We start from the raw sequence: 22,229 nt of genomic DNA, 5'->3' as shown, positions 1-22,229 counted from the left end.
GTATTCTACAATGTAGATGTAGTTTTGACCAGCGATTTGTTTAGAACTTTTTGGATTTTACTGTTGTTGTTTTATTTGTCAGTAGTTTTCGTTTGTATTATAAATGGTAAAGGATTTTTACGCTGCAATATTTAATATAATCATTAGCAAACATAATAATAGATAATAATGATAAACCTTTTCACTGCACTTCACTATATTTGGAATTATTTTGTTTGTTAATTTATTTCGCGTGATTCAATTAGTGATGCGGTATCTGCGCTCATAATTATGAGCATTAGATTTTACATTTGTTCGGTCATGCGTCGCTTTATATTTTTAATTTTTTTGGCTACTTGTTAGAATTTTACGAGATTACACAACAACACTAGACTTTTGGTATGCGTATGTGAATTTTCATTCAAATTTTCACACCGCTATGTTGGATACAGATCGCGCGCACGACAAGAGGCGAATAAAAACGTATATATATATATGCATGTATGTAGTGCACTCAACTGAGGACGGCATTTATTAATTGCAACGGCTAGCAACGCTTGCTAACTAAAAATTTTCCATTCATATCTTGTTTTCTCCTTATGTACTAACGAATATTATACAAACTTCGTGTCAACATAATTTTATATTTGCTATGCTATTTTCATCATTTTATACAGTAGTTAGCTGGTTCCTTTAATGTTATTATTTCCAACTATTCAAAATTTGTGTCTGCTTATTTAGATCTTTACACACAGCATGTGTATTATAAATAAAATAAGCTATATAGCAACACACTCTTATTCTTCCCATTTTATATATTTTTTCATCATATAGTATCTTCATTATTCGTCCGTATGTCGTCTATTGAAATCTTTCCCATCCTATTGTTTCCTGCAATTTGCTACACTTGCTCTATGGTCAGCGCCACTAATCTGTACAGCGCTTTTTCCTACTTCTTTTCTTTTTGTTGTTGTTGTCGTTGCTGCCGTTCAATGTCAAAAAAGGTTATAGCACATTCAACGTTTTTGTCCTCTTGCCTTGCCTTCCGATACACATCTGCCACACTGCATTGTATTTCAATAGCGAATTCTTACCACTAATTATTCAATTATTATATTTCGCAAAATTTTTATACGAATTATTTAACAAGTTTTCAATACAATGGCAAATAATTCACATTCGCGAAATAGCTATTTATTTATAAATTATGTGCGATTTCAGTCCATCACTTTTGCCGTCGCTGCGTTTCGCGCTGTTTCTACTGTTGCTTCTTTATCCACTGACACTTCGTTTTTATTTAAACACATTAAACACACAACATATCAACGATACACACTCGCGCTTGCGTTGAGCTGCTCCACGGCGTGGTTTATTCGTTGATTCGTTCACAAATGGTCGATGAGCAACATTCCGATGAGCAGGAAAAGATTTTTGTGTGCAAAAGCAAATGTCAGATAAAATAAAAACTGCGAAATGAAATTAGAGAAAAAGCGGGAGAACAAAGCGATAATAAGTTGACGTTTTCTTTTGTGAAGACGTTCGTATATGTCAAATAACTTAACCCATGAGTGCAGTGTTCGATGGTTTTTGATGATGTCAGTGTAAAATACATATTTTGAAGTTATATTAAGTTGTAATTTATTTATTCATTTATAGTTATGATTATCGAAAGCAGTGGACAATTTAAGGTATTGTACATCTACGGAAGAGTATAAAAAATTATACAAACCCATATTACTACTCGTTGTGAAAATATACAACACTCATGACAGGTATTTCGTTGTTACAAATATATAACAATATATATATATATATAAATATATATATGTGTAATAAAACGGTTTTAAACTTTTTTAACCTTTGGACTTTGAGCTATAGTTTTAATAGTCTTTTTGTTTAATTAGTATTAGTAAATTTTTTGTTTTTTTTATCCTTACCAATAGTTGGCTACACTGTCAAAATAGTTGGTAACTCCAGCAAAATTCCGTAATTCGTGTTCTTCTCTACCTGGCATTCGTAAATATTTACAATATTGAAATCTAATCAACAAAATCTATTAAGATTTAAGTTTCCTATAATTTAAAAGTTAAGCTAAACTCAATGAGTCTGATCTCTTAGTCGATCAAACATACAATGCTTTCTGCATCTAAATACTCAACTATAAATAAAAACGTATTCCGAGCAAGACTTTTGAACTCCACATTTGCTTTGTCAGATTCCTTTTGTTGGTTGTTAGAACCAAACCTTGTTCAAGACACAAAAAAGTTGAAAATATTATTAAAATATGCTGATATTTATACATAGAAAAAATTCATAGCATAAATGCAAATGAAGTCATCAATTCTGAGCTAACGATGTCACCGATTTGTTCCTTCTTATATTTTACAAATAAACTATTATATGAATGCACATATGTATAATCTCGACAATTATTTAAAATAATGCAAAAAAATTTTAACAATAACTAAAATAATACAGCATGTTATTTTGATGTAGGTATAAAAGCGAGTATAAATGTATTTATATTTTTTATTATCATATAACTTATATTTTTATAATTACATTTATGTATCTTTGTTGACGTATATATATATATATATATAGCATATAATGCTGATGCATTGTCCGACTTAATAAACATTTATATATGTGTATATGCCACTGCACATCAACCATAAGATACAACTGAGACTATGCAATTGCAATTTGCAATTCTTGTTTTTATAATTTTTTTTTGTTTTAATTGAAATTGTTTAACTAGTGGTGTTTATTAGTAATTATTGCATATCTGAGTTATTATTCAACAGCAAATCGTTTGTAATTAATTTTTTTTACTAGCGCAAATATTTATATGTACTTATGAAATACAAATAAATATGTATGAATGTATTTATATACATGCATATTATTATTTCCAATGCAGCATTTGTAATTTTTATATGTAATTAGCATTAAAATTTTACAAAATATTTAATAATCTTTATTTTTTCAATTCAATTACATGCTTTTCATTATATTTGTATGTACTATGATTCTAAATCGTTCATATGTATGGTACCGGGTATATTACCCATGAGTTGCATTGTAAGCACTGCATGTATATGTATAGGAAAATCTAAGAAGTAGAGAAGCCAGAGCACCAAGCGTATATTTTTTAAAGTTTACAATGGTTTATAATGAGAAGCAGCTAATAGAAAGGAGCTTCATTTTGAGACAGTTTTGAACACACTGTCGTTGTGAGCGCACAACAACTGCATAATTAAACACAAAAATACTTATTTAATTTTTTTACATGTTTCAGCTTTAAGAATAATACAGCGTAAATTTAGTGTCATTAACTTTTATAATTTTTGTGACGTAATTACAAGCAATGCTTTTAATTTAAGCAAATATACTTTTCACTGAATTTTTAACGCAGTTTTTATATATTTTTTTGCAACATGTGCAATGTGTGGTTATTGGCATTTGCATACAATGTTAAATATAGGGCGGAACTGTTGTAACACATTAGGCGTTAGTGGTAAAGCAACATAAAAAAAGTGTGCGAGGAATCTTTTGAAGACTTGTGAGTTTTTTGTGTAAATATTTTTGCATATTTGATGTAACAGTGAAGATATATATGCAACAAGTATTGTGATTATGTATGGCATACGTATAAACAGTTACACAAACGTAGATGAATTAGTTATAATTTAGGTATGAGCAAAATTTAGAATGTGTTTCAAGGTGTGTGTGTGTATATATATGAAAAACGTTTAAACAATATTGAAAACATATATGTATGTAATAAATTTACGAAGTTTGTCATATTATCCTGAATTTTTATGAAATGTATGTATGTGTGTTGCTTAAATATGCAACAATTGTGTTTTAATTATTATTTTTTATGTTATGCTACCGTCATACACGGAACATACGTAATATTAAACGTTACAAAAATATATTTTTATGTTTATAAATTGTTTTTTTATGAAAACAACATAAGAAAATACAAAATATGCATGTTTAGTCATGTGGTTTTGTTTACACACGATATTTTTTATAAGTTATTATTAAGCATAAGCATAATTATTATTAGATAATTATTTGTATATAAAATAATACGCCAACGTTTTTTGTTGTTTAATATAAAGTTTTACGAATTACAAAAGTAATGCCTACATATATGAAAGAAATTGTGTAAAAGCTATATAGCAAAATTTCAACACAAACTATCGCAATAAAACAAAACGCGATTTGAAAACATTATTTGCAAGTTTTTCTGCATTTATATGTGTATATATGTATGTATATATATAAAGCGCAGTACATTACAGTTTCTTATTTGTCTTTTTTCATTTGCGCTCTCTTGCTGTAGACTTGTGACTAATAGGAATGCAATGCTAAGCCGTGCTACATATACATTTGCATGCACGCTTGCATTAAATCATTTATTATTGTTACTGCTGCTTTTCTACTGCTTGTTGTTGTTGTTTTTGTAGTTTATTTTTATGCTTACACCTGTTCTATACGTACTATATACTAAGTAGCACACACCTACTGTTGCGCTTGTATCTTGGCCTGCATTTGTGCCAACATCTCCTGCATGCGTCGCAATTCAGCTTCCTTCTCTTGCAATATTCGATCCTTCTCGGAAATGACGCTGTTCACAACAATTTGCGTTGGCACCATAGAATCACGCTCGACTTTCATGCCATTCTCCTTGCGCCCTTTACCCAAACGATCGGAACGATAGTTCTCATAGTGTACTTCCTGTGTGACCTCTTGCAAGTCTTGCATGTGTGTGCTGAATTTGGAGACAAACAAGTTGTTATTTTTATTTTTTATACACAAAGAAATCACTTGACTCACATTAGCATTGTGCGTAATTTGATGAAATCACAGTGTTCGGGATTTTCCACCTCAACCACACCCCAGGGATATAAACGACCACGCACTTTTTTGCCTTTCACCTCCAGCAGCGTATTAGCACCGCACACCGCAAATGGCACTGCTTCTTTCAGTTGTTTCACTTGTTCCTTGTAGTCCTCATCCTCGTCGGAATCACAATCGGGCAGTGGGTATATTTTAATGCCATGATCTTCAATTTCTTGCATAATCCGGCATTTGAGGCGTAGTATCTCCTTCTTTGTGAGGCAGTCCGCTTTCGCGATCACAGGCACAATATTCACTTTGGAGTGTAATTTCTTCATAAACTCGACATCTAAAGGTTTGAGGCTGTGGAACAAATTATAACGAGCGTATAATGGATAAGGCTTTACATATAGATGTTGGAGAAACTATCTCAAACTTTAAAGAAAAAGATGATTTTATTATTGCAAAAAAAATTTGACGATTTTAAGGACAATAATTGCTTTTCGTCGAGGTCATCTAATGGGAGGCGCAAGAAACATGCTGCTTCGATGGGATCGGACCTAAGGGAAACCAAATCGAAACAACATATGTCCTGGGCCTCTTGTTAGATGACCTCGACGACATCTAGACTTATGCTTTCCGTTCCAGCAGGGCTGGATAATCGTTATAAGAACAACAATTGGTTTGTCTTTATTGTTATTGTAATGATTATATAAACCTGTCTAAACCGACAAACAAAAATCAATTGTCATCGAAGTAATATAACGTGTGGTACAAGAAACGCGCTGTTTCGGACCAAACCGAGATCGATGTTAGATGGGTAGAATTGATCGGGCATACAAAGAGGTTGTCATGACGTAACTCTTTGCATGCAGAACTTATATTGGGTATCTCGGGATCCAGTCTGAATAGGTAAGAGTTTAATCTACTGAGTATTTACAACGAAGTTGCGCGAGGCAATTCGAGCTCAGTGTCTGTAAGAGGTGATTTGACACCAAGTGGATGGATTCAAGGAAGTGCTTCCAGCAAGTGACTGTAGGGCAGTTGGATGGTGGAACTATACGATTAACATATATTATGCTCCATTATGACTGACTTACCCATGCCCGAAAGGCGATATAAAATAGAAACAGCAGTGTATACGATTGTCCACAATATTGCGTCGATTCAGGCCGCTCTCATCGCGCAAAAAACGCTCATACTGTTCGTCTATGTATTCTAGTATGGCGCTAAAACTATCCGAATTATCGATAGCATCGCCGAAGCCGGGTGTGTCCACAACTGTAAGACGCAACTTGACACCACGCTCCTCTATCTCAACTGTGGAGGCTTCTAGTTTGACAGTTTGTTTTTGTTTTTCTAAAAATTAGGAAATGCGTAAATTAGCTACTTATACAAGTTCAAAAATGCATATGCGTATACTCACCAATGGCATCTGGTATCACACGCTCCGGATACAAATCTGTGAGGAATAGGCTGTTGACCAATGTGGACTTCCCCAGTCCAGACTCACCGACCACCATCAGCGTGAATTCAAAGCCTTTTTTCACCGATTTACGATGCACCTGATTCGGTAAGTTAGCAAAACCGACATAGCCAGGCGTTTCAATACTCGAAAACTGAAAAGAAAACGCAAAGTAAATATAATAAAATAAACATAGATTTGGAATGAGCCGAAGAAATAGTGTAAAATTAAATGAAATGTAAGAAAATTGTAATTAATGCCCCCCAGACACAACAGTCGTGTGTTATTGTGGTGGTCAAGCTTTTGTGGTAAATATTTGTGTGTGGCTGACTGGTTGCTTAGTCATTCGAGCGTACAGGTAGGTAATCGTGTAGCCACTATGGAAACGTGACGCCGCAACGGCCTCAAGTCTTATATACATAACACTGTATAAAAATCGCAAAGCAACTTGAAAATTAAAATTGCTTTCATTCAACAGTGGTGGTGCTGTATTTAATGAGCCGATAAGATGGGTTGTAGTTTTTGTTATTTGTACGTGTTTTGAACTTGCTTTTAATACCCTGTATATATATATTTTCAAGAGAAATTTCAATGTTATACATATACTCCATGCAAGTTCAAAGTTCAAAGGTTCCAGTAGAGGTAATCTTAGTGCAGTTTTTTCTACTAATTCTAAATCATCAATTTTGAAAATAAGCTTTCTACATTAGACCCTAGAATATAAACAAAACAAACCGAACAACAAAGCAAAAGTTACAAAAAAACAGAATCAACTGCAATGCTAAAACAACAGTGCATTGAATGTCACCGAAAGCAACGTGTGAAGATTTGTGGTGAATTAAAAGCGATTTAAGTGTTTGTAATGCAATTATGCTATTGTTGTTGTTGTATGATATTGCATTGCATTGTAATATGATCAACCTGTTAATTGTAAATAACTGAGTATAAAGGAATTAAAGTAGGATTTTAAAATCAAAAGCGATTATGAAAGGGTAAATTTGGCATTAAATGCTTAGAACGAAAAGTTTTGAATTTCAATACGATGAGTTTTGAAAAACAAATTACTCATTTCATTATATTGGGGTGATATTCATTAAATTTGTGGGAAAACTCATTTCATTATATTGGGGTGATATTCATTAAATTTGTGGGAAAATTATTAAAAAGTGTGCGATTTAAGTTATAAAATGAAATCTAGGCTTCACAAAGCACTGTCTTTTATAGTCTACGTGTGTATCCCTTTGGGAAACAGCCTTACAACCTAACCTAACCTAACGTAGTTTGAAAAAAATATATAAAAATAATAAATTAGAATAAATTATGTTACAATAGTTAATAAAATAAGATAATAGTTAATAAATTTACATACTAGCTTGAAACATTATGACATATTTCAACATATTTGCACAATTACTCATATAGCACAATAATTTTCTGAGCTATGATGAATATACTTTTGTATACTATTTTGCTTGTACTCGTATATACATATTTGATCCAATCGCATAAGCTATTCATCGGAAAACACTCGTAGACATATGCAAGTGAATTCAACTTTTAAAAAATAATTGTTCATACACTTTTGCACTTGGGTCTGTTTAAATGAAAGCAAAAAAAACAGCAAAATGACTCAGACAAATTTAAAAATGCGCATATTGAAACCACAATCCTTCCACATTTCAAGATTTTCTTCAATGAAAATATTATATAAATATTACAAAGAGAAATAACCAAATTTTGAGGCATATAAAAATAAATAGAGATTGGAGCTCGAAGTTACAAATGCCAGCCAATAATTTTTAATTCATAACATTTTTAATATGAGTTTCACCATATTGCCTATCAACGCTCCAATGGCAGCTATGGAATTTTCGCTTTCGCAAACACAAACGATAAGAAATTGTTGTCGTACCGCGTGCATTGCATTTCAATCACAGCAAAATGTTTCGCGTACCAACAATACACTTAGTACTCATAACGCTTTCTATACAAAAGAAATCAAAGCAAAGCGTTTTAAAAGCGTCAACAAAAGTCACACACAATTGGCTGGGTGGGTGAGGAGGACACTTCCAAAAAGCATGCGGGGTGTTAACAGTACACAAATCGATCTGTAACTCGAACGACTGGCTGGTGTTGTAAGTGCAAACAAATTTCACACAAAAGCAGCGCATACTACGTGTATAGTCAAAAGTGAATAATACTCATATCAGCATTGACGACAGACAAATTTACACGATTTACATACAAACATATATATATAACAAACAATAGAAGCATTGCATTTCCAGTGCTGGCAGTGTTCGTTGGAGGGCACTTCAAATGCGCTTCGAGGCAGATAAGAATGCATAACGGCGTTACTGTGTCTGCTCGTACGTCTATTTGCCTGTAGCGTTTGTAATTCAACATTACAATTCAGCATACTGAATTAATAATTCAAACATTTTACAATTCTCGCTCACTCAAATGATTACAGATTGGCATGCCACAATTCAAAAACAGACAAACAGACCGACAGCCAACAACGGTGCCGCCAGCCAGCACTGCACTGCACTTATAGCAACTTTTACACTTGTGGGGCCGCTCTCGCATGCTTTACTTATTGCTTGACTTTTTGCGCGCTGCAGCAACTGCTTAGCATTCGTGGGTGTTGCAGTAGTAGCGTTCTAATTCGACGTGCTGTTGCTACTTCTCGCTTTTAGTGCATATTACCCGTCCTCCACTCCACCCAGTACGTACACAAATGTTATGGTGTTTTGGAACAGCGACGTAATTTTTTCTTTCTATTTCTTTTATTTTCATTAATGTGTTCTTTACATTTTTGCCTTATTGTTGTGGTTGTTGTTGTCATAAAGGTGATTGAACTGTCTACCACTTGTCAAACGGATATGTGCGAGTTTGTTTGAACTGGCTTTTGAAGACGAGAGTCTGTTTGTATATAACAATAATTACATGCAAATTAAGGTTATGCCCGTAGCAGCGTAATTGTGCATAATTAAAATTAATTTAGAATTTCTAAAATGGAAGAAACGATTCGCATTAATAACAAATTACAAGTATAAAAAAATATTAACAATTTCTGTTAAGTAAAAAACAAAAATAGCGTTCGTTCGTTCAATAAAACTTAAAAATTATGGTAAATATTAAAAAAAAATTATATATAAATAATATTAATCTTCACTTCCTTACTAATGGCAACCATCCACAAACAGTGTTCGCCGCATTTTTTATTATACAAAAGCCGCAGTTGCAGTAATTTCCCAAAAAACCTTTCTATAAGCGAACGGCAATAGAGTTATAGAATAAGCTTATTGTAATGATTTTTCGAAAACATTTAATAAGCATATTTATGAAAGGTTTATTTAATTATAAAATAATAATACTTTTATAAACGTGCTTGAAAAATGATTCACATAGTAACAACATAACAAATATGATTGTAATTGACTTAGGCCTCGCTATAGTTTTGTAGCTCTGTTGTGTACATGAAACTTACAAAAAACTTACGCTCGCTACAGTTTTGCTACAACACTTGCAACAGACTTAGGCTCAATACAGTTTCCAAAGCTTACTGTTTCGTTTACCGTTATTCTGTCGCGCCGTTGTCAGCGTCTTCACATTTTTCATTGTCATTGTAAAATTTTATACGAAGTGAATAAGGTGAGAGTGAACATAATATCTTAAAATAATTTAAAATGCCATATAAAATAAAACAGAGTGTTCGTAATGAGTCTAGTGAAGTTGTTAGTTTGTCCAGTCAAAATGATTTTAGTGAAGCAAATATTATTTGTGATGAAATCAATGAAACAGAAAATGAAATTTACAGTTCTGAGGAAAATGAATTAGATAGAATTGGTCATCCCACAACAGCCATTTCAAACAATGGAGGATTTTTTAAATTTTGAAAAACAGCTACAGGAAGATCCAAATTTGTTTGCTTCATTCGTAAGTTTACTAAAATACTAAATTAATTTGTTCGATAATCAATCATTTGTTTTTTCTTATTTTTAATCAAAGGATATGGAACTCAAAACTGTTGGAAAAAAGCCCAACTTTACCAAAAATTGTTGGAGAAAATTATTGGTCGATGAACTGGCGGAAAAACTTTGCTGGAAAGGGACGGAGCAAAAAAAAGTGTACGCGGCCTAAGTACATCGAAATCAATTAGAAGTAAATACTTAAATGTTTTTTTGGAATGTATATATTAATTTATTTTTCATATTTTTTTTAGGTGCTGCAATTTCTATTGGAATCGAAGAGGATGAATTCATCCGGAACACAAAGTCTTTCTTCCAATTTGCCAAAAACCGCCAAGAAAGCAAAGAAAAATATAAATCAAAAAAATTAGCTCAACTGTAATCTCAAATGAAATGAAATAAATGAGAAATAACAATACAACAATTTAAAAACGCTTACTATTTTAAAATTTTCACAAGCTTAAAAAAATTTTGCTAAACTAAGCTTATTGTAAGCATGTTTAGAAAACTATTGTTTCAGTAAGCTTGTTCTATAATTAGACTTCTAAGCTTGTTGTATACTTCGACTACTAAGCTTATAGCGAGGGATCGTTTTTCTTTATTCTATAATTATTAAAAAGCCTTTCACAACAGTAGTCACTACAGTTTTCTAAGCATAAGGCTTAGGGCAGCAAGCTTGTTACAAGTTATTTCCAAAGCGTTTTGGTATGTTGGGTTATAATTGATAAGTAAAATATATGTATGTGCCGGAAATATTGTTGGTGATTCAGTATAAAAAATGTAGATTAGAAGAATTTTTTAATAATTTAGACACTCAGCTGTTTTCTCCCATTTTTTGGTCTCATAGAATTCTTGAGCACGCCCATTAACTGCATTCACAGCTACATATGTAAATAAGTACGAATGTTTGTCTATCCATACCTATTTATATATGAGCTCTGTTCACCTCTTTGTTTAGTTAATGTAAACATAGAATTTCTTACATGTTTTTTTTTTTATTTTTTTATATAGTAAGCAAGAGATAAGTTTATTGTGAGTACTATGAATACTATAAAGGCACGTACTCTACATTGTAGCTACTTTTGTTTTATTAGCAACGAGTTTCACACTTCATATTGAAGCGGAAAAAAGGTAACATTGTTTGCCTACACACATTTATATATATATTTACTGGCAATTGGATAAAAGTTATCAAATTAATACCAAAATTGATTTTTAATAACAGAAATTTAACAAAATTCGCCTTTTCATCAATTGATACCTTAGCTAGATATAATATAAAGAAGCAATCTTCTTTGCTTTCCAGCACATAAGTTAAATGTTTTTAAGATTACTCAAACAAAAATTTTTAACAGCAAACTTTGTGACAGCCATCAATCAACAACATTGGAAAACACATGCATCTATGCATTAAAGTATTTTTAAAATACGGAGAAAAATAATTAATTTTTGATATTATCTTTTTACACAAGCCTGAAATTGCTAAGGCATATATGAAAACCCGTTTTTATAGCAAATATTTGTTTTCGCCAAAACAAAAGATACCTAGTTGCTAATACTAATAATGCCTGACCGCACTCACACAAATAAAATCTAAATAAGGATAAGGGCTGTGTATAATCTGCAATATTTAAACACCCTCGACAATTTAGATTGCTAGTTTTTCGAATGCAATTGACTTTGCATTGAATTCGCCAAAGGGTCATATCCTGTTGGGCGGGGGTATTGTGCATTTTACTGACTTTCTAAATATTATTACGTTTAGCACAATTCTTAGCTGGTTGCAATAAAATCGCTTTAATTATCAGTCTATGAAAATTGATACAATACTATAACCGTGCTACAAACATCAAATATAACAAATAAACCGCGTTGTTTTAGTATTTTTACTTTAACAATATTTGTAGCGATGGCTCAGGCAAAAAGGAGAAACAAACCCGCAAAACCAGAAAAGGCGTAGCGCGTCGCACGTCTCATGGCAAATGGAAGCAGCAAGGAGAACAAGCATACAGGCACACATGCTGCCAGCTAGTGAAACAAACCGCTGTCGGATTGACCTGCTGCAACGATAACCGCGCCCTTGAATGACTGTCTCATTTATGTGCAGCGCTTGTACAACGAATTTATAAATAAAACACGATGTACGAACGAATACAGCAAAACATGCCACAATATTTTATATTTAATTATTAAACTCACCGATTTTGTATCTGACATTTTGTCTTGCTTTGCTGTCGTCCTGTAGTCTTTTTTACTTTTACTTATGCTGCAACTTTTAGGCAATATGGATTTTAAAATTCTTTCTTTTTACTTTGGTTTGTTCACCTCCAATAATTGTATATTGTTTCGTTTAAATAACGCAAACAAAACGTATAATAAGCACTATGAATTATTGCAATTAAACAGCGTATTATACTACGCGCTGATTCAACGCACCCAACACAACACGAAAAAAAAAAAACAATAATCAAACTTCACATATGAAGCGTTGCGGTTACTGCAGCAAAATTCGGTTAACGTCGACGTCAGCGTCGATGACAGCAAATTTTCTTGTGAAGCAGACAAAATAAAAGGAGCAAGAACAGCACGTTGCGTCAATTCACAGTGTACGTGGAAGCAGAGCTGTTGATTCGCGTCCCAACGTCGTTCTTGTATTTGTTGCTGCGGCTGCTGCTAACGAAGTTTCGCTGCCTTGTTTATCTTGTAAATATATGTATATATTTTTACTTTAATACTTCTTACAACTTTCACAATAGTTTTTCTTTTTTTCTGTTGTTTAATATCACAATTTAGGTGTGCGTGCGCAAAATATTAATTGGAGTGTGCAAATAATGAACACAAAACGTTTATTGCACATCAAGCGTAGCGCATTGGAAGCACACAGCAAATAAATTTACACCAAATGCAGCACTTAATCCAAGAGAGAGCAGCAGCGATAATTAATTGCAGCCAAACATGTACACACATTCACAGACGAAAAAATATACAATAAAATACTTAAAATTCACCGGCAAAACTCGCAAACGGTCGCATTTCAACTGATTTCAACTGACAAAATTTTACAACGAACAATGAACGCTCGTGAATGTTTCGAATGCTTCGTGAAAATGAAAATGAAAACGGAATATGATAATGATGTTGCCAGAAAGCTTGAAATAACAATTTTGAAAAGTGTATCGAATTTTATAGTGTTTTAATATTATTAAAAGGTGATTTCAAAATAAATTAATACAAAATTTAACGTTTTCTTTCATGAAATACCGTTAAAATATATTTATTAAATTGATTTGCTTGCCGTGTGAAAGTATGGAAAATCGAGTTACGATAACAAGTCACAATAGAGACCAAGCAATTTGTAATATTTTCTGATTTGTTTTGAAATATTTATATATAAATTTTTGTATACTTTTCAATTTTACTGTTTAGACTATTTTTATATTTTTTCACTTTATTATTAAATATTATAAAGTTCTTTAAATTAAAAAGTTATAATCCCTTGGTTAACCATTGTGATTGTGTAAACAGCTGTTTTTGTTTTGTTTATAAATATGTGTGTTCTGTCTCTTTATTGTTATGCGATTTGTTTTGTACTATTGCATTGCACATTTTTTGCTAAAAAATCGCGAATTCATTCGTATACAATGCGTTTCAATCAGATATTACGCTTACATTTGTCCAGCAAAAATTGGGCCACTAAACAACAGTATGTGCCTAAACATAATCCGGTGCTGGAGGAGGATATCAAACGTCTGCAGGATTTCCTGATGTCAAAGCCCAATATTGTTGTGCTAACTGGTGCTGGAATTTCAACAGAGTCTGGTATGCATTAATATTATGCATAGAAAGCATGCTTGATATCTAAAATCCCAACTTATCAGTGTAAACATCGACAGGCATACCCGACTACCGATCTGAGGGTGTTGGTCTATACGCACGCACTAACCACAAACCCATACAACACATGGAATTTGTACGCTCCGCCGATGTGCGTCAACGCTACTGGGCACGCAATTTTGTCGGTTGGCCAAAATTTTCATCTACACAGCCCAATCATACGCATCATGCGGTGGCACGTTTTGAACGCGAGGGACGCATACAAGCGGTGGTTACACAGAATGTCGATCGGTTGCACACGAAAGCCGGTAGCAAGCATGTAACAGAGTTACACGGCAGTGGTTATGTGGTGAAATGTTTAACGTGTGAATATCGCATCGATCGACATGAATTCCAGGATATATTAAACAGTTTAAATCCGGAATTTCGTGATGCGCCAGATATGATACGACCAGATGGTGATGTGGAAATTCCAGCCGAGTACATTGCCAACTTTCGCATACCGCCATGTCCGCATTGTAGCGGACATCTGAAGCCGGAGATTGTTTTCTTTGGTGATAATGTACCAAAGCAACGTGTTGAGCAGATCGCGGAAATGATTTATAATGGCGATGGGTTGTTAGTGCTCGGCTCCAGTTTGCTGGTATTTTCTGGCTATCGCATGGTGTTGCAAACGAAAGACCTTAACCTGCCAGTTGCGATTGTAAATATAGGCGAAACGCGTGCTGACCATTTAGCGGATTTAAAGTTGTCTGCCAAATGTGGTGATGTGTTGCCAAAGTTGTTTAATTTTAAAAACTAAATGTTAAAAATATGTATGTAACAAATGTAGGACAATTACATTATACGTTAAATGTATGTATATTTGTGTCGAAATGTTTGTTGTGTCTTTATTAAGCGGTTAATATTACATTACTCACATAATTAAAAAAAAACATTAAAGCCGGTCATGTATTAAATTAGAAATATTTATTTAGAATTCGTTAAAACAGACTTACTCCTCTTCTTCCTTATCTTCGTTCATGTACACGCTTTGATTACGTCGCTTGAATTTTTTGATCGGTGGTTTCGCATTCAAAACGTTCTGCTCCTCATCAATTTCGTTTATAACTTCCACTCCTAGGGGAAGTTCCTTTTCTGTCTCTTCTCCAGAACTATTACCAACCTCAAGTTCATCGTTGTTCTTCATTACTTCCAGTTCAGTTGCTACAGTTTCCACTTCAGTTTCAGCTATGGGCTTTGGTAGATTGAGACCCATGCTATTTTTCCGTTTAAAGGGACTAATCTGTCGTGGCGATAACGCATCGCCTGTGCTGCCGGACATATTTAAGCTCGAGTGTTCCGTTTGCATGGATGTAGTAGAATCATTGAACTCTGTGTCTGTGCTTTCGTTCAGCGCATTCGAATAGTTCAATTCATGTCCGCCAATTATTAGCGCCAAACTTACAGGATCGTCAATACCTAAAGCATCGCAGAACTGTTGTGACTGTGGATTAATTTGCGCTTTCGGTTGTGGGGTGTGTCCATTATTGTCCTCATCGGGGTTGTATGGTTCCACAGTGCGTGTAAAGTTTTTGGGCACCAATAAGTCAGCGGCAAATTTATTGCGTACGTGTTCCATTTCATCAGCTGTTGGTGTGAAGTTATAACGCTCCGTGCTTGCTGCATTTTGTGGACCCGGCAGATAGTATTTGGAACTTTTTACATTTGTCAAATGATTGGTCAAGTAAAGTACTGTTAGCCATTCAAGATCGTATTCCATACGTATTTCACCTTCTGCAAATTGTGGCGTTTCCAAATCGAGTAGTTGCAGAAAACGTCGTTTGGGCAAACATTTGTCTAAAGCTAAAAATTTTGTTATTTTTTCTTCCTTGTCCTCGCCAATTTCATTTTGCTTCAAATTCCTTGCGTCACAATTTATTGGGTCAGCTTCTGCACTGTTATCATCCACTTCATCATGTGGTACTACGGCAGCAAATTTACAATGCAAATGTGCTGCGAACCAGTACTTGGGTTTCAACATCTTTAATAGATCCTCACACGGTCTGCTTCCCAGTTGACCTCTATCCATTTCATCGCGAAAATGCGGTTTAAAACGTGCCAATTGCGATTTGTTGCCATAATTGTATATACCACGCGGCCAATCGTGTGACATAAAAATATCTGTTTCACCAGATATTTGTTTCAAACGAAATACTTCCAGCTGCCGTACATGGTAAACGCTGGTGCGTGTGACGTCTGAGTAAGGCGCAAATTCAAAGCGTCCACGTAAATAGTCGTGTCCCTTATAAATACCTGACAGGCCTGCTATGCGTATGCCATTCACATTCACAACTCCCGCATAGCCCAAATAGTATATATTAGGTGCGACCCAACCGCCGTACGGAAGTTCTTGTAGATGATTTGAGGCTTCATGGTTACCCCCGATGAAAATTGTAAGTATAGGCGCCACAAGCTCACCGCTGTAGTATCTAAAAATAAAAACAAAAAATGTTAAGGAAAAAAATGTTGCAAATATTGTGCCGTCCACACTTACTTGTAGAAGGTACACATGTCCAAGTACTTTTGCGGCACAGCCATCGTTTGTAGATCGTCGAGATTTCTTGTAGCTTGAAAATCTCCACAGCAAAGCAACAAGTCAACTTTAAAGCCCTCTTCGTTTTCAATGCTTTGTATGGTTTCATAGATCTTTTCCAGCTCGCCATGAGCACAACCCTCTACTGCAACCTTCATTGTTTCACCGCTTAATACAAATATGTAATTTAAACGTTGTACACATTTATTTATATAATAATTACAATTTATGTGCTATTTTTCACAAAATATATAAACAATAATTGTTTACACTTAACCGGTCGCTGTTCCAAAGCACAATAGAAATGACACAAGCAGTATTGCCAGATTGCACACTTCGAGTATTTAAATAGTTCACAATAAACACTAATAGCAAAAGCTGTAAATAACTGAACATACTTTGCGGTATATTTCCGTACACGACACTTATTGAACATACAGCTTATCAGCTGTTCGTGGGAGCAGTGTGAAGCCGGTTGTAATAATTTTGCATTGATGCGAACAAGATTAGAATTAAATAATTAAATATTACTAAAATAAAATAAAATCCAAAATTATAGAAAACATGAACTTTGCCCGTCTTGTTTTCGCTAGAAGTGCTGGTGGTACAGCTCTGACAAAGAGAGTGACAAGTGTCTTACATCGTCAAATTTGTATAGGAAGTATACACCATGCCGTACAGAAACCTCTGACGCAATTTGATTCAAAGCTGAAACCACACGAATTTAAGATTTCTACACAATTGGCGCATAGCCGAAAGGCCGCACAGCAGGCCAGTGCTGGTGCCTCGGTTGCACAGGTTTTAAAGAAACGCACTGTGAGAAAAAAATGGGACGATCATGGTTTTGAAAATCTCTCTGCTGAAGGATTTTTCAATGTGTCTGCTTTTACGACTGCGGAAGAATATGATTTCGAGGCACTAATGAAAGGCTTAAATGAACAAAACTTATATACTGTTAAAAAGTATTTTTCTACAGATAATCTCGGTGTTGAACAGAATGTGCTTTATGCCACAGCTAAATATCCTGTGGGTCAGGAATCGCGTGATATTATATTCTTCCGTGAAGGATCAGTAGTGTTGTGGAATTTCAATGAAATCGAAACAAATAATCTATTATCATTTTTGCGTCCATATGAGAAGGATCCATATTTAAGTCCGTTGGTACGTGGCGAAAGCGAAGTGATGCCCTACATGTACATCCCATCATCTGCTGTTGATGTTGAGGGAGATTTAGTGTCCGCATCAGATACAGAAGTGGCACGCGCTTTCTTCAACAATGGCAAATTTTTTCTTGCCTCCGATGGTGATAATTTTCTGCAAAAGTACACATTCTCCAATGCAATGGCAACTTCAATCAAATTGGGTATGTGGGAGGCCATGCTCGAACGCTATATAGATTCCATTGAATATCTCACAGACGATCTAAAGCGTGGACGACGCATACGTTTGTCGCGTGCTGATGTACTACGAAAAACAGGCGAACTATTCGCTTTGCGACACGAGATAAACTTGGCATCTGACTTATTGGACACGCCAGATTTTTATTGGGATCGCGAAGAGTTGGAAGCTTTGTATTTGCAAGTTTGCTCCTACTTCAGTATTTCACGACGTACAAAGGTGATGAATGAGAAAATAAATCATTGTGTAGAATTGGCTGAATTGATTTCGCACAATTTGGATGAGGCACATCACACACGCCTGGAATGGATGATAATTATATTGATTATGGTAGAAGTAGGATTTGAAATTGTACATTATATGGACCGTTTTTATAACAAAGAGGAAGAGGGTGCAACTTCGACACATTGATAAAACGCATTTAAACCAAATAAGTTGTTATTGAATAATATTTGCTAGGCAATTAAAGTACGATTTTCGCTTTTATAACAATAATTTGTGCCACGCACTTACTGTGTGATAATTATCAACAAATTTAGTTAGTAAGTTTGTATAAAATAAAAATACAATTTTCAAAACTATGCATTTTGTTTCATCATTCACAATACTTAAACGTGTTTGATTGAACACACCTCTATAAAGTCAACACAGTTCGGTATGTTCAGTTGTATATAAGAAACAGCTGTTTTAATTTGCAGCTCGTGCAAGTGTAATAGCTCAGTATATAGCTGATAAATTAAATCATAAATATAAATTAAATTAAAAAATGCAATTAACGTTAGTTAACTTTTTCAAAAAAACCGTGCCCGGACATATTTTCCGCGGCAAGCGCCGACTTATAAAACCGGTGAGCAAACGCGCTATTGAAACACAACGTCGTGATTACGAAAGGCAAGAACAAAATATGTTATTGTTGCGACACCCTTACTTAACAGTGGTAAGTAAATTTAAATACTAATATTGTTTTTATTTCCGAAAATAATAACTGTGTGTAAACGTAGGAGGAGTCATCGGGACATGCCAAAGAGTTAGGAAAGACCGAAGCTAAGTTGGCGATGTGGAACGACCGTCGCACACTAAGCACAATGAAACCACACGTAACCATTGAGGAACGACTTGCACATTTGAAAGTAAAAGAAGCCTGGGATTAAAAATTTGCGTTAACATTATAATTAATAATAATATTAAAAAAATAAACGTTATCTAATAAACCAGCTTTATCATTTCTCTGCTGCAAGTAAGTTGCTATTAACTAGGCACACCGTGAATTTCTTTCCTTTGTTTATTAATAAATTGTTTAATACATAATATATTTTATATACGATTTACTTACACACTACAAGATACAAATATCTCTTTATTCTTTTGCTTCTCTTCAAAGATAAACTTTGTTTTTAACCATAAACTACATCGCGCAACGCGTAACATTTTTCATTTTGCTTTAGAATAGAACTTTTAAAGTACAAAGTTAATAATTTTTAATATGAACATAATTTTGGGGGAAAAACAATGATTTTAAACAAGTTTAATAAAATTGGTAAATATCATAAGGGTGTATATAAGTATATGGGTATGTTTCATGTAAACAGTATACTGTATTTAGGGGCACGAGGACAGTAACAAAAAACATATATTTTTATTCTCATGTGAGTTTGTGTGCTTTTTATGCGTGCTTCGCCAAAACGGTAACTAAATCAAAGGCCCAGGAATTCGCATGTAATAAATAATGTTCGAAATATGAGGATTACAGCCAAACCAACAATGAGTTGAAATGCTATTTAGCGATACGCTTTTAAAGTGACGGCTTTAAGCACTTGCAACACTAAATTTATTTGTCTGTTCCTTAAACGCAGGCATTTTTCAATCCGCAGTTAGCGGTGCGGCAGTTTCACGCTTCTTTGTCTCCACACCGCTGGATTCCGATTTCGTAGGCGCAACATCAATATCTATATCGGCCGGCGCCAGCGAAACATTAGTCATACCGTCTTCTTCGTCTGCTGCCGCATCCACTGACGGCGTTTGTATCGGTAGGTTTTCAGCGGCTAGAAAATCATCCGCTTCAGGCTGTGTAGTAAGTGCTGACGCTGTTGCTGCTGCTGTTGCAGTTACTGGTGGCAATGGGGGTGGCGTAGTGGAGAGCATGACCGGTGAAGTGTTGCTAGCGGCCGCACCATCGCCAATGCCTCGTTCTACTGGCGGTGGTGTTGTTGGAGATGTCGGCAAAGAGTCCACTTGTTGGCTGAACTCTTGATTGGGACTCTCGCGTGTGAACAAACCCATTTTGCTCTCGGGTACCGCGCCTGTAGTGCTCGAATCATTGTCTACTCCTCCAGCACCAGCGGTAGTACCACTGCCAACACTAGCCATTGTGGGTGCAGCCGGACCACTAGCTAAATGTGCGGAAGCATGCTGCGGATGATGTGCATGTACCATGCTAGTATGTTGTTGCTGTCCTTGATTGTGGTAGCGTGGTATGTCCGCTTTGCGCCACAGCGTAATTTCCTGTTGTTTGAAGTATCGGCGATCTTCCGTGTCCATCAACACCAAATTTAGGAAGTACTTTACCGAGAATTTCTTGTTAATATCACGCATTGTGGGCGTCAAATTGTAACCGGCCAGAAATACGCGTATTGGTATACTTTCACCCTTCACCGGTGCACCGTCCATGATTTCGTACTTGGCGATTGTTTCGTTCTCAGTGAACATATTCGGACCCGTGCCAGTGGATTCGCGTTTAATAATTGCAATTTCCATGTGTTTAATTTTGATACGCACTAATAAGAAGTATATCTTACCGATTATTGTATCTTTCAAATGGTATTTACTCTTATTGTATTCGAACTCGATGTGTAAGCAATCTTCGATGCCCACTTCCATTTTTATTGGACTATTCAATTCCGGATAACTGCAAAGCGTATGTACAGCTATGTCTACTTCGCGTGTAATGTCACTGATGCGGCGCACAATAGTGGCACGTAAGAAATAGCGTAAACGTACATTTGAACCGGCATAAACTTCAAATTGTTTTTCAACATTTTGAAAGTCGAACGGATAACTGTGGTTTTGTATAAGATCACCAGGACGCGCCAACGCCTTCGTGATACATTTGAATTCGTGATGATTACCACGATCGTAAAATAACTCGATCTGGCCAATAAATTCAATTTTAATGCCTTGATGTTCCAATTTGCTGCCAGGTTTCTTTAGTGTCACATTCACCTACGTTCAAGAGATGGTAACTATTATTAATAACGTTAAAGTAAACGTATATACATATAGCTAAATGTAACAAATATTACGTGTAAGAAAAATCATGATCATGTTCAATACGCGCGAAATTTCCATACAATGATGCAAATTATGCCCTATATCATATTTACATGTTACGCGATATCATACTACCTATCAAATGATATCAATTAAATCAATTTGTGTGACATTCCAATTGGATTCTAATAGCATACATAACAAACAAGTGGCCCAACAAAGCAACGAAATTGCACGTCTTAGCCACCTCAGCTGTTGACTGCTGGCTGTCAGTATTGCATCGTCACAAGTGCCCCGCAAATCACTTATTGCGTATACGCCCCCCTTCTAACTATCGCAACCATAACTTCACATAATTCTATTGTAAATATTTTTCTTATAATTGTAATGCACATGCCTTGCCCGACACCGTTTCGCCATCATAGTACAGTAACATTTTTTCAATTTTTCCATCTTCTCCCTTGACCTCGGCAGTTTTCCTGTTTTCCGCACCGTCAAAAACGATATCGATCTCGGCCGACTGACCAAATCCGAGAAAGTTCATCGTTGCTGTCTGCTGCTTATAGCGTTGCACTCACTGCCCAAAATATATGTGCGACGTTATTGTTGATATTTTGCGCTTTGGAATGTCTTGCGGACTTTATAAAGAATATCACACACGCGTATAACAGGGAAACAAAAATTATTGGGCGTTTAATCAACAGCAGAAAAGAAATTCAACTTCGTTGCGTTTGATTAGTTGTGAATTTAGATAATTTTTGACAGCAAGTGTTGTCAACGTTGGCATTTTGTATGGGGATGAATCGTGGCCAGACATTGCAGTAAAAATTGGTTGATGTTAGCAACATTGTTTTTGTTTATGGTTTTTATATTTTTCATTTTT

The 22,229-nt window shown here is 34.9% G+C and overlaps 6 protein-coding genes across 7 annotated transcripts; 3 read left to right on the top strand and 3 right to left on the bottom strand.

Annotated features, from left to right (window-relative positions):
* Nucleotides 1-39: 39 nt before the first annotated feature.
* Nucleotides 40-13,368, bottom strand: LOC105208604 (septin-1). Its single transcript, XM_011178539.3, has 6 exons — nucleotides 12,472-13,368; nucleotides 6,260-6,452; nucleotides 5,934-6,192; nucleotides 4,831-5,196; nucleotides 1,074-4,765; nucleotides 40-122 (listed from the first exon to the last, which is right to left on the bottom strand). The coding sequence occupies exons 1-5, from the start codon at nucleotides 12,487-12,489 to the stop codon at nucleotides 4,516-4,518; spliced, it is 1,086 nt and encodes a 361-aa protein (XP_011176841.1). The 5' UTR covers nucleotides 12,490-13,368; the 3' UTR covers nucleotides 40-122; nucleotides 1,074-4,515.
* A 434-nt stretch (nucleotides 13,369-13,802) lies between these two features.
* On the top strand, nucleotides 13,803-15,063 carry LOC105208603 (NAD-dependent protein deacylase Sirt4). Of its 2 annotated transcripts, none has more exons than XM_029037944.2 (2): nucleotides 13,803-14,091; nucleotides 14,151-15,063. In XM_029037944.2, the coding sequence occupies exon 2, from the start codon at nucleotides 14,234-14,236 to the stop codon at nucleotides 14,906-14,908; it is 675 nt and encodes a 224-aa protein (XP_028893777.1). In that variant the 5' UTR covers nucleotides 13,803-14,091; nucleotides 14,151-14,233; the 3' UTR covers nucleotides 14,909-15,063. The 2 variants fall into 2 exon arrangements, with proteins under 2 accessions (XP_028893777.1, XP_011176840.2); XM_011178538.3 differs by having other exon boundaries at nucleotides 13,805-14,091; nucleotides 14,166-15,063.
* LOC105208602 (lariat debranching enzyme) lies at nucleotides 15,059-17,091 on the bottom strand. The gene is made up of 2 exons (XM_011178537.3): nucleotides 16,643-17,091; nucleotides 15,059-16,577 (listed from the first exon to the last, which is right to left on the bottom strand). Exons 1-2 carry the CDS (start codon nucleotides 16,837-16,839, stop codon nucleotides 15,101-15,103), a joined length of 1,674 nt encoding a protein of 557 aa, XP_011176839.2. The 5' UTR covers nucleotides 16,840-17,091; the 3' UTR covers nucleotides 15,059-15,100.
* Nucleotides 17,092-17,113: 22 nt separating this feature from the next.
* On the top strand, nucleotides 17,114-18,660 carry LOC105208601 (required for meiotic nuclear division protein 1 homolog). The gene has a single exon (XM_011178536.3). It carries the CDS (start codon nucleotides 17,246-17,248, stop codon nucleotides 18,488-18,490), a length of 1,245 nt encoding a protein of 414 aa, XP_011176838.2. The 5' UTR covers nucleotides 17,114-17,245; the 3' UTR covers nucleotides 18,491-18,660.
* A 73-nt stretch (nucleotides 18,661-18,733) lies between these two features.
* On the top strand, nucleotides 18,734-19,290 carry LOC105208600 (ribosomal protein 63, mitochondrial). The gene is made up of 2 exons (XM_011178535.3): nucleotides 18,734-19,016; nucleotides 19,081-19,290. The coding sequence occupies exons 1-2, from the start codon at nucleotides 18,846-18,848 to the stop codon at nucleotides 19,228-19,230; spliced, it is 321 nt and encodes a 106-aa protein (XP_011176837.1). The 5' UTR covers nucleotides 18,734-18,845; the 3' UTR covers nucleotides 19,231-19,290.
* Nucleotides 19,291-19,849: 559 nt separating this feature from the next.
* On the bottom strand, nucleotides 19,850-22,112 carry LOC105208599 (vacuolar protein sorting-associated protein 26). The gene is made up of 2 exons (XM_011178534.3): nucleotides 21,744-22,112; nucleotides 19,850-21,298 (listed from the first exon to the last, which is right to left on the bottom strand). Exons 1-2 carry the CDS (start codon nucleotides 21,888-21,890, stop codon nucleotides 19,940-19,942), a joined length of 1,506 nt encoding a protein of 501 aa, XP_011176836.2. The 5' UTR covers nucleotides 21,891-22,112; the 3' UTR covers nucleotides 19,850-19,939.
* Between the last annotated feature and the right edge of the window lie 117 nt (nucleotides 22,113-22,229).

Source organism: Zeugodacus cucurbitae, chromosome 5 (assembly GCF_028554725.1).
Source record: "Zeugodacus cucurbitae isolate PBARC_wt_2022May chromosome 5, idZeuCucr1.2, whole genome shotgun sequence".
Classification (NCBI taxonomy): Eukaryota; Metazoa; Arthropoda; class Insecta; order Diptera; family Tephritidae; genus Zeugodacus; species Zeugodacus cucurbitae.
The sequence above is the reverse complement of the archived record's forward strand: the minus strand, read 5'-3'. Positions and strand labels throughout refer to the sequence as shown.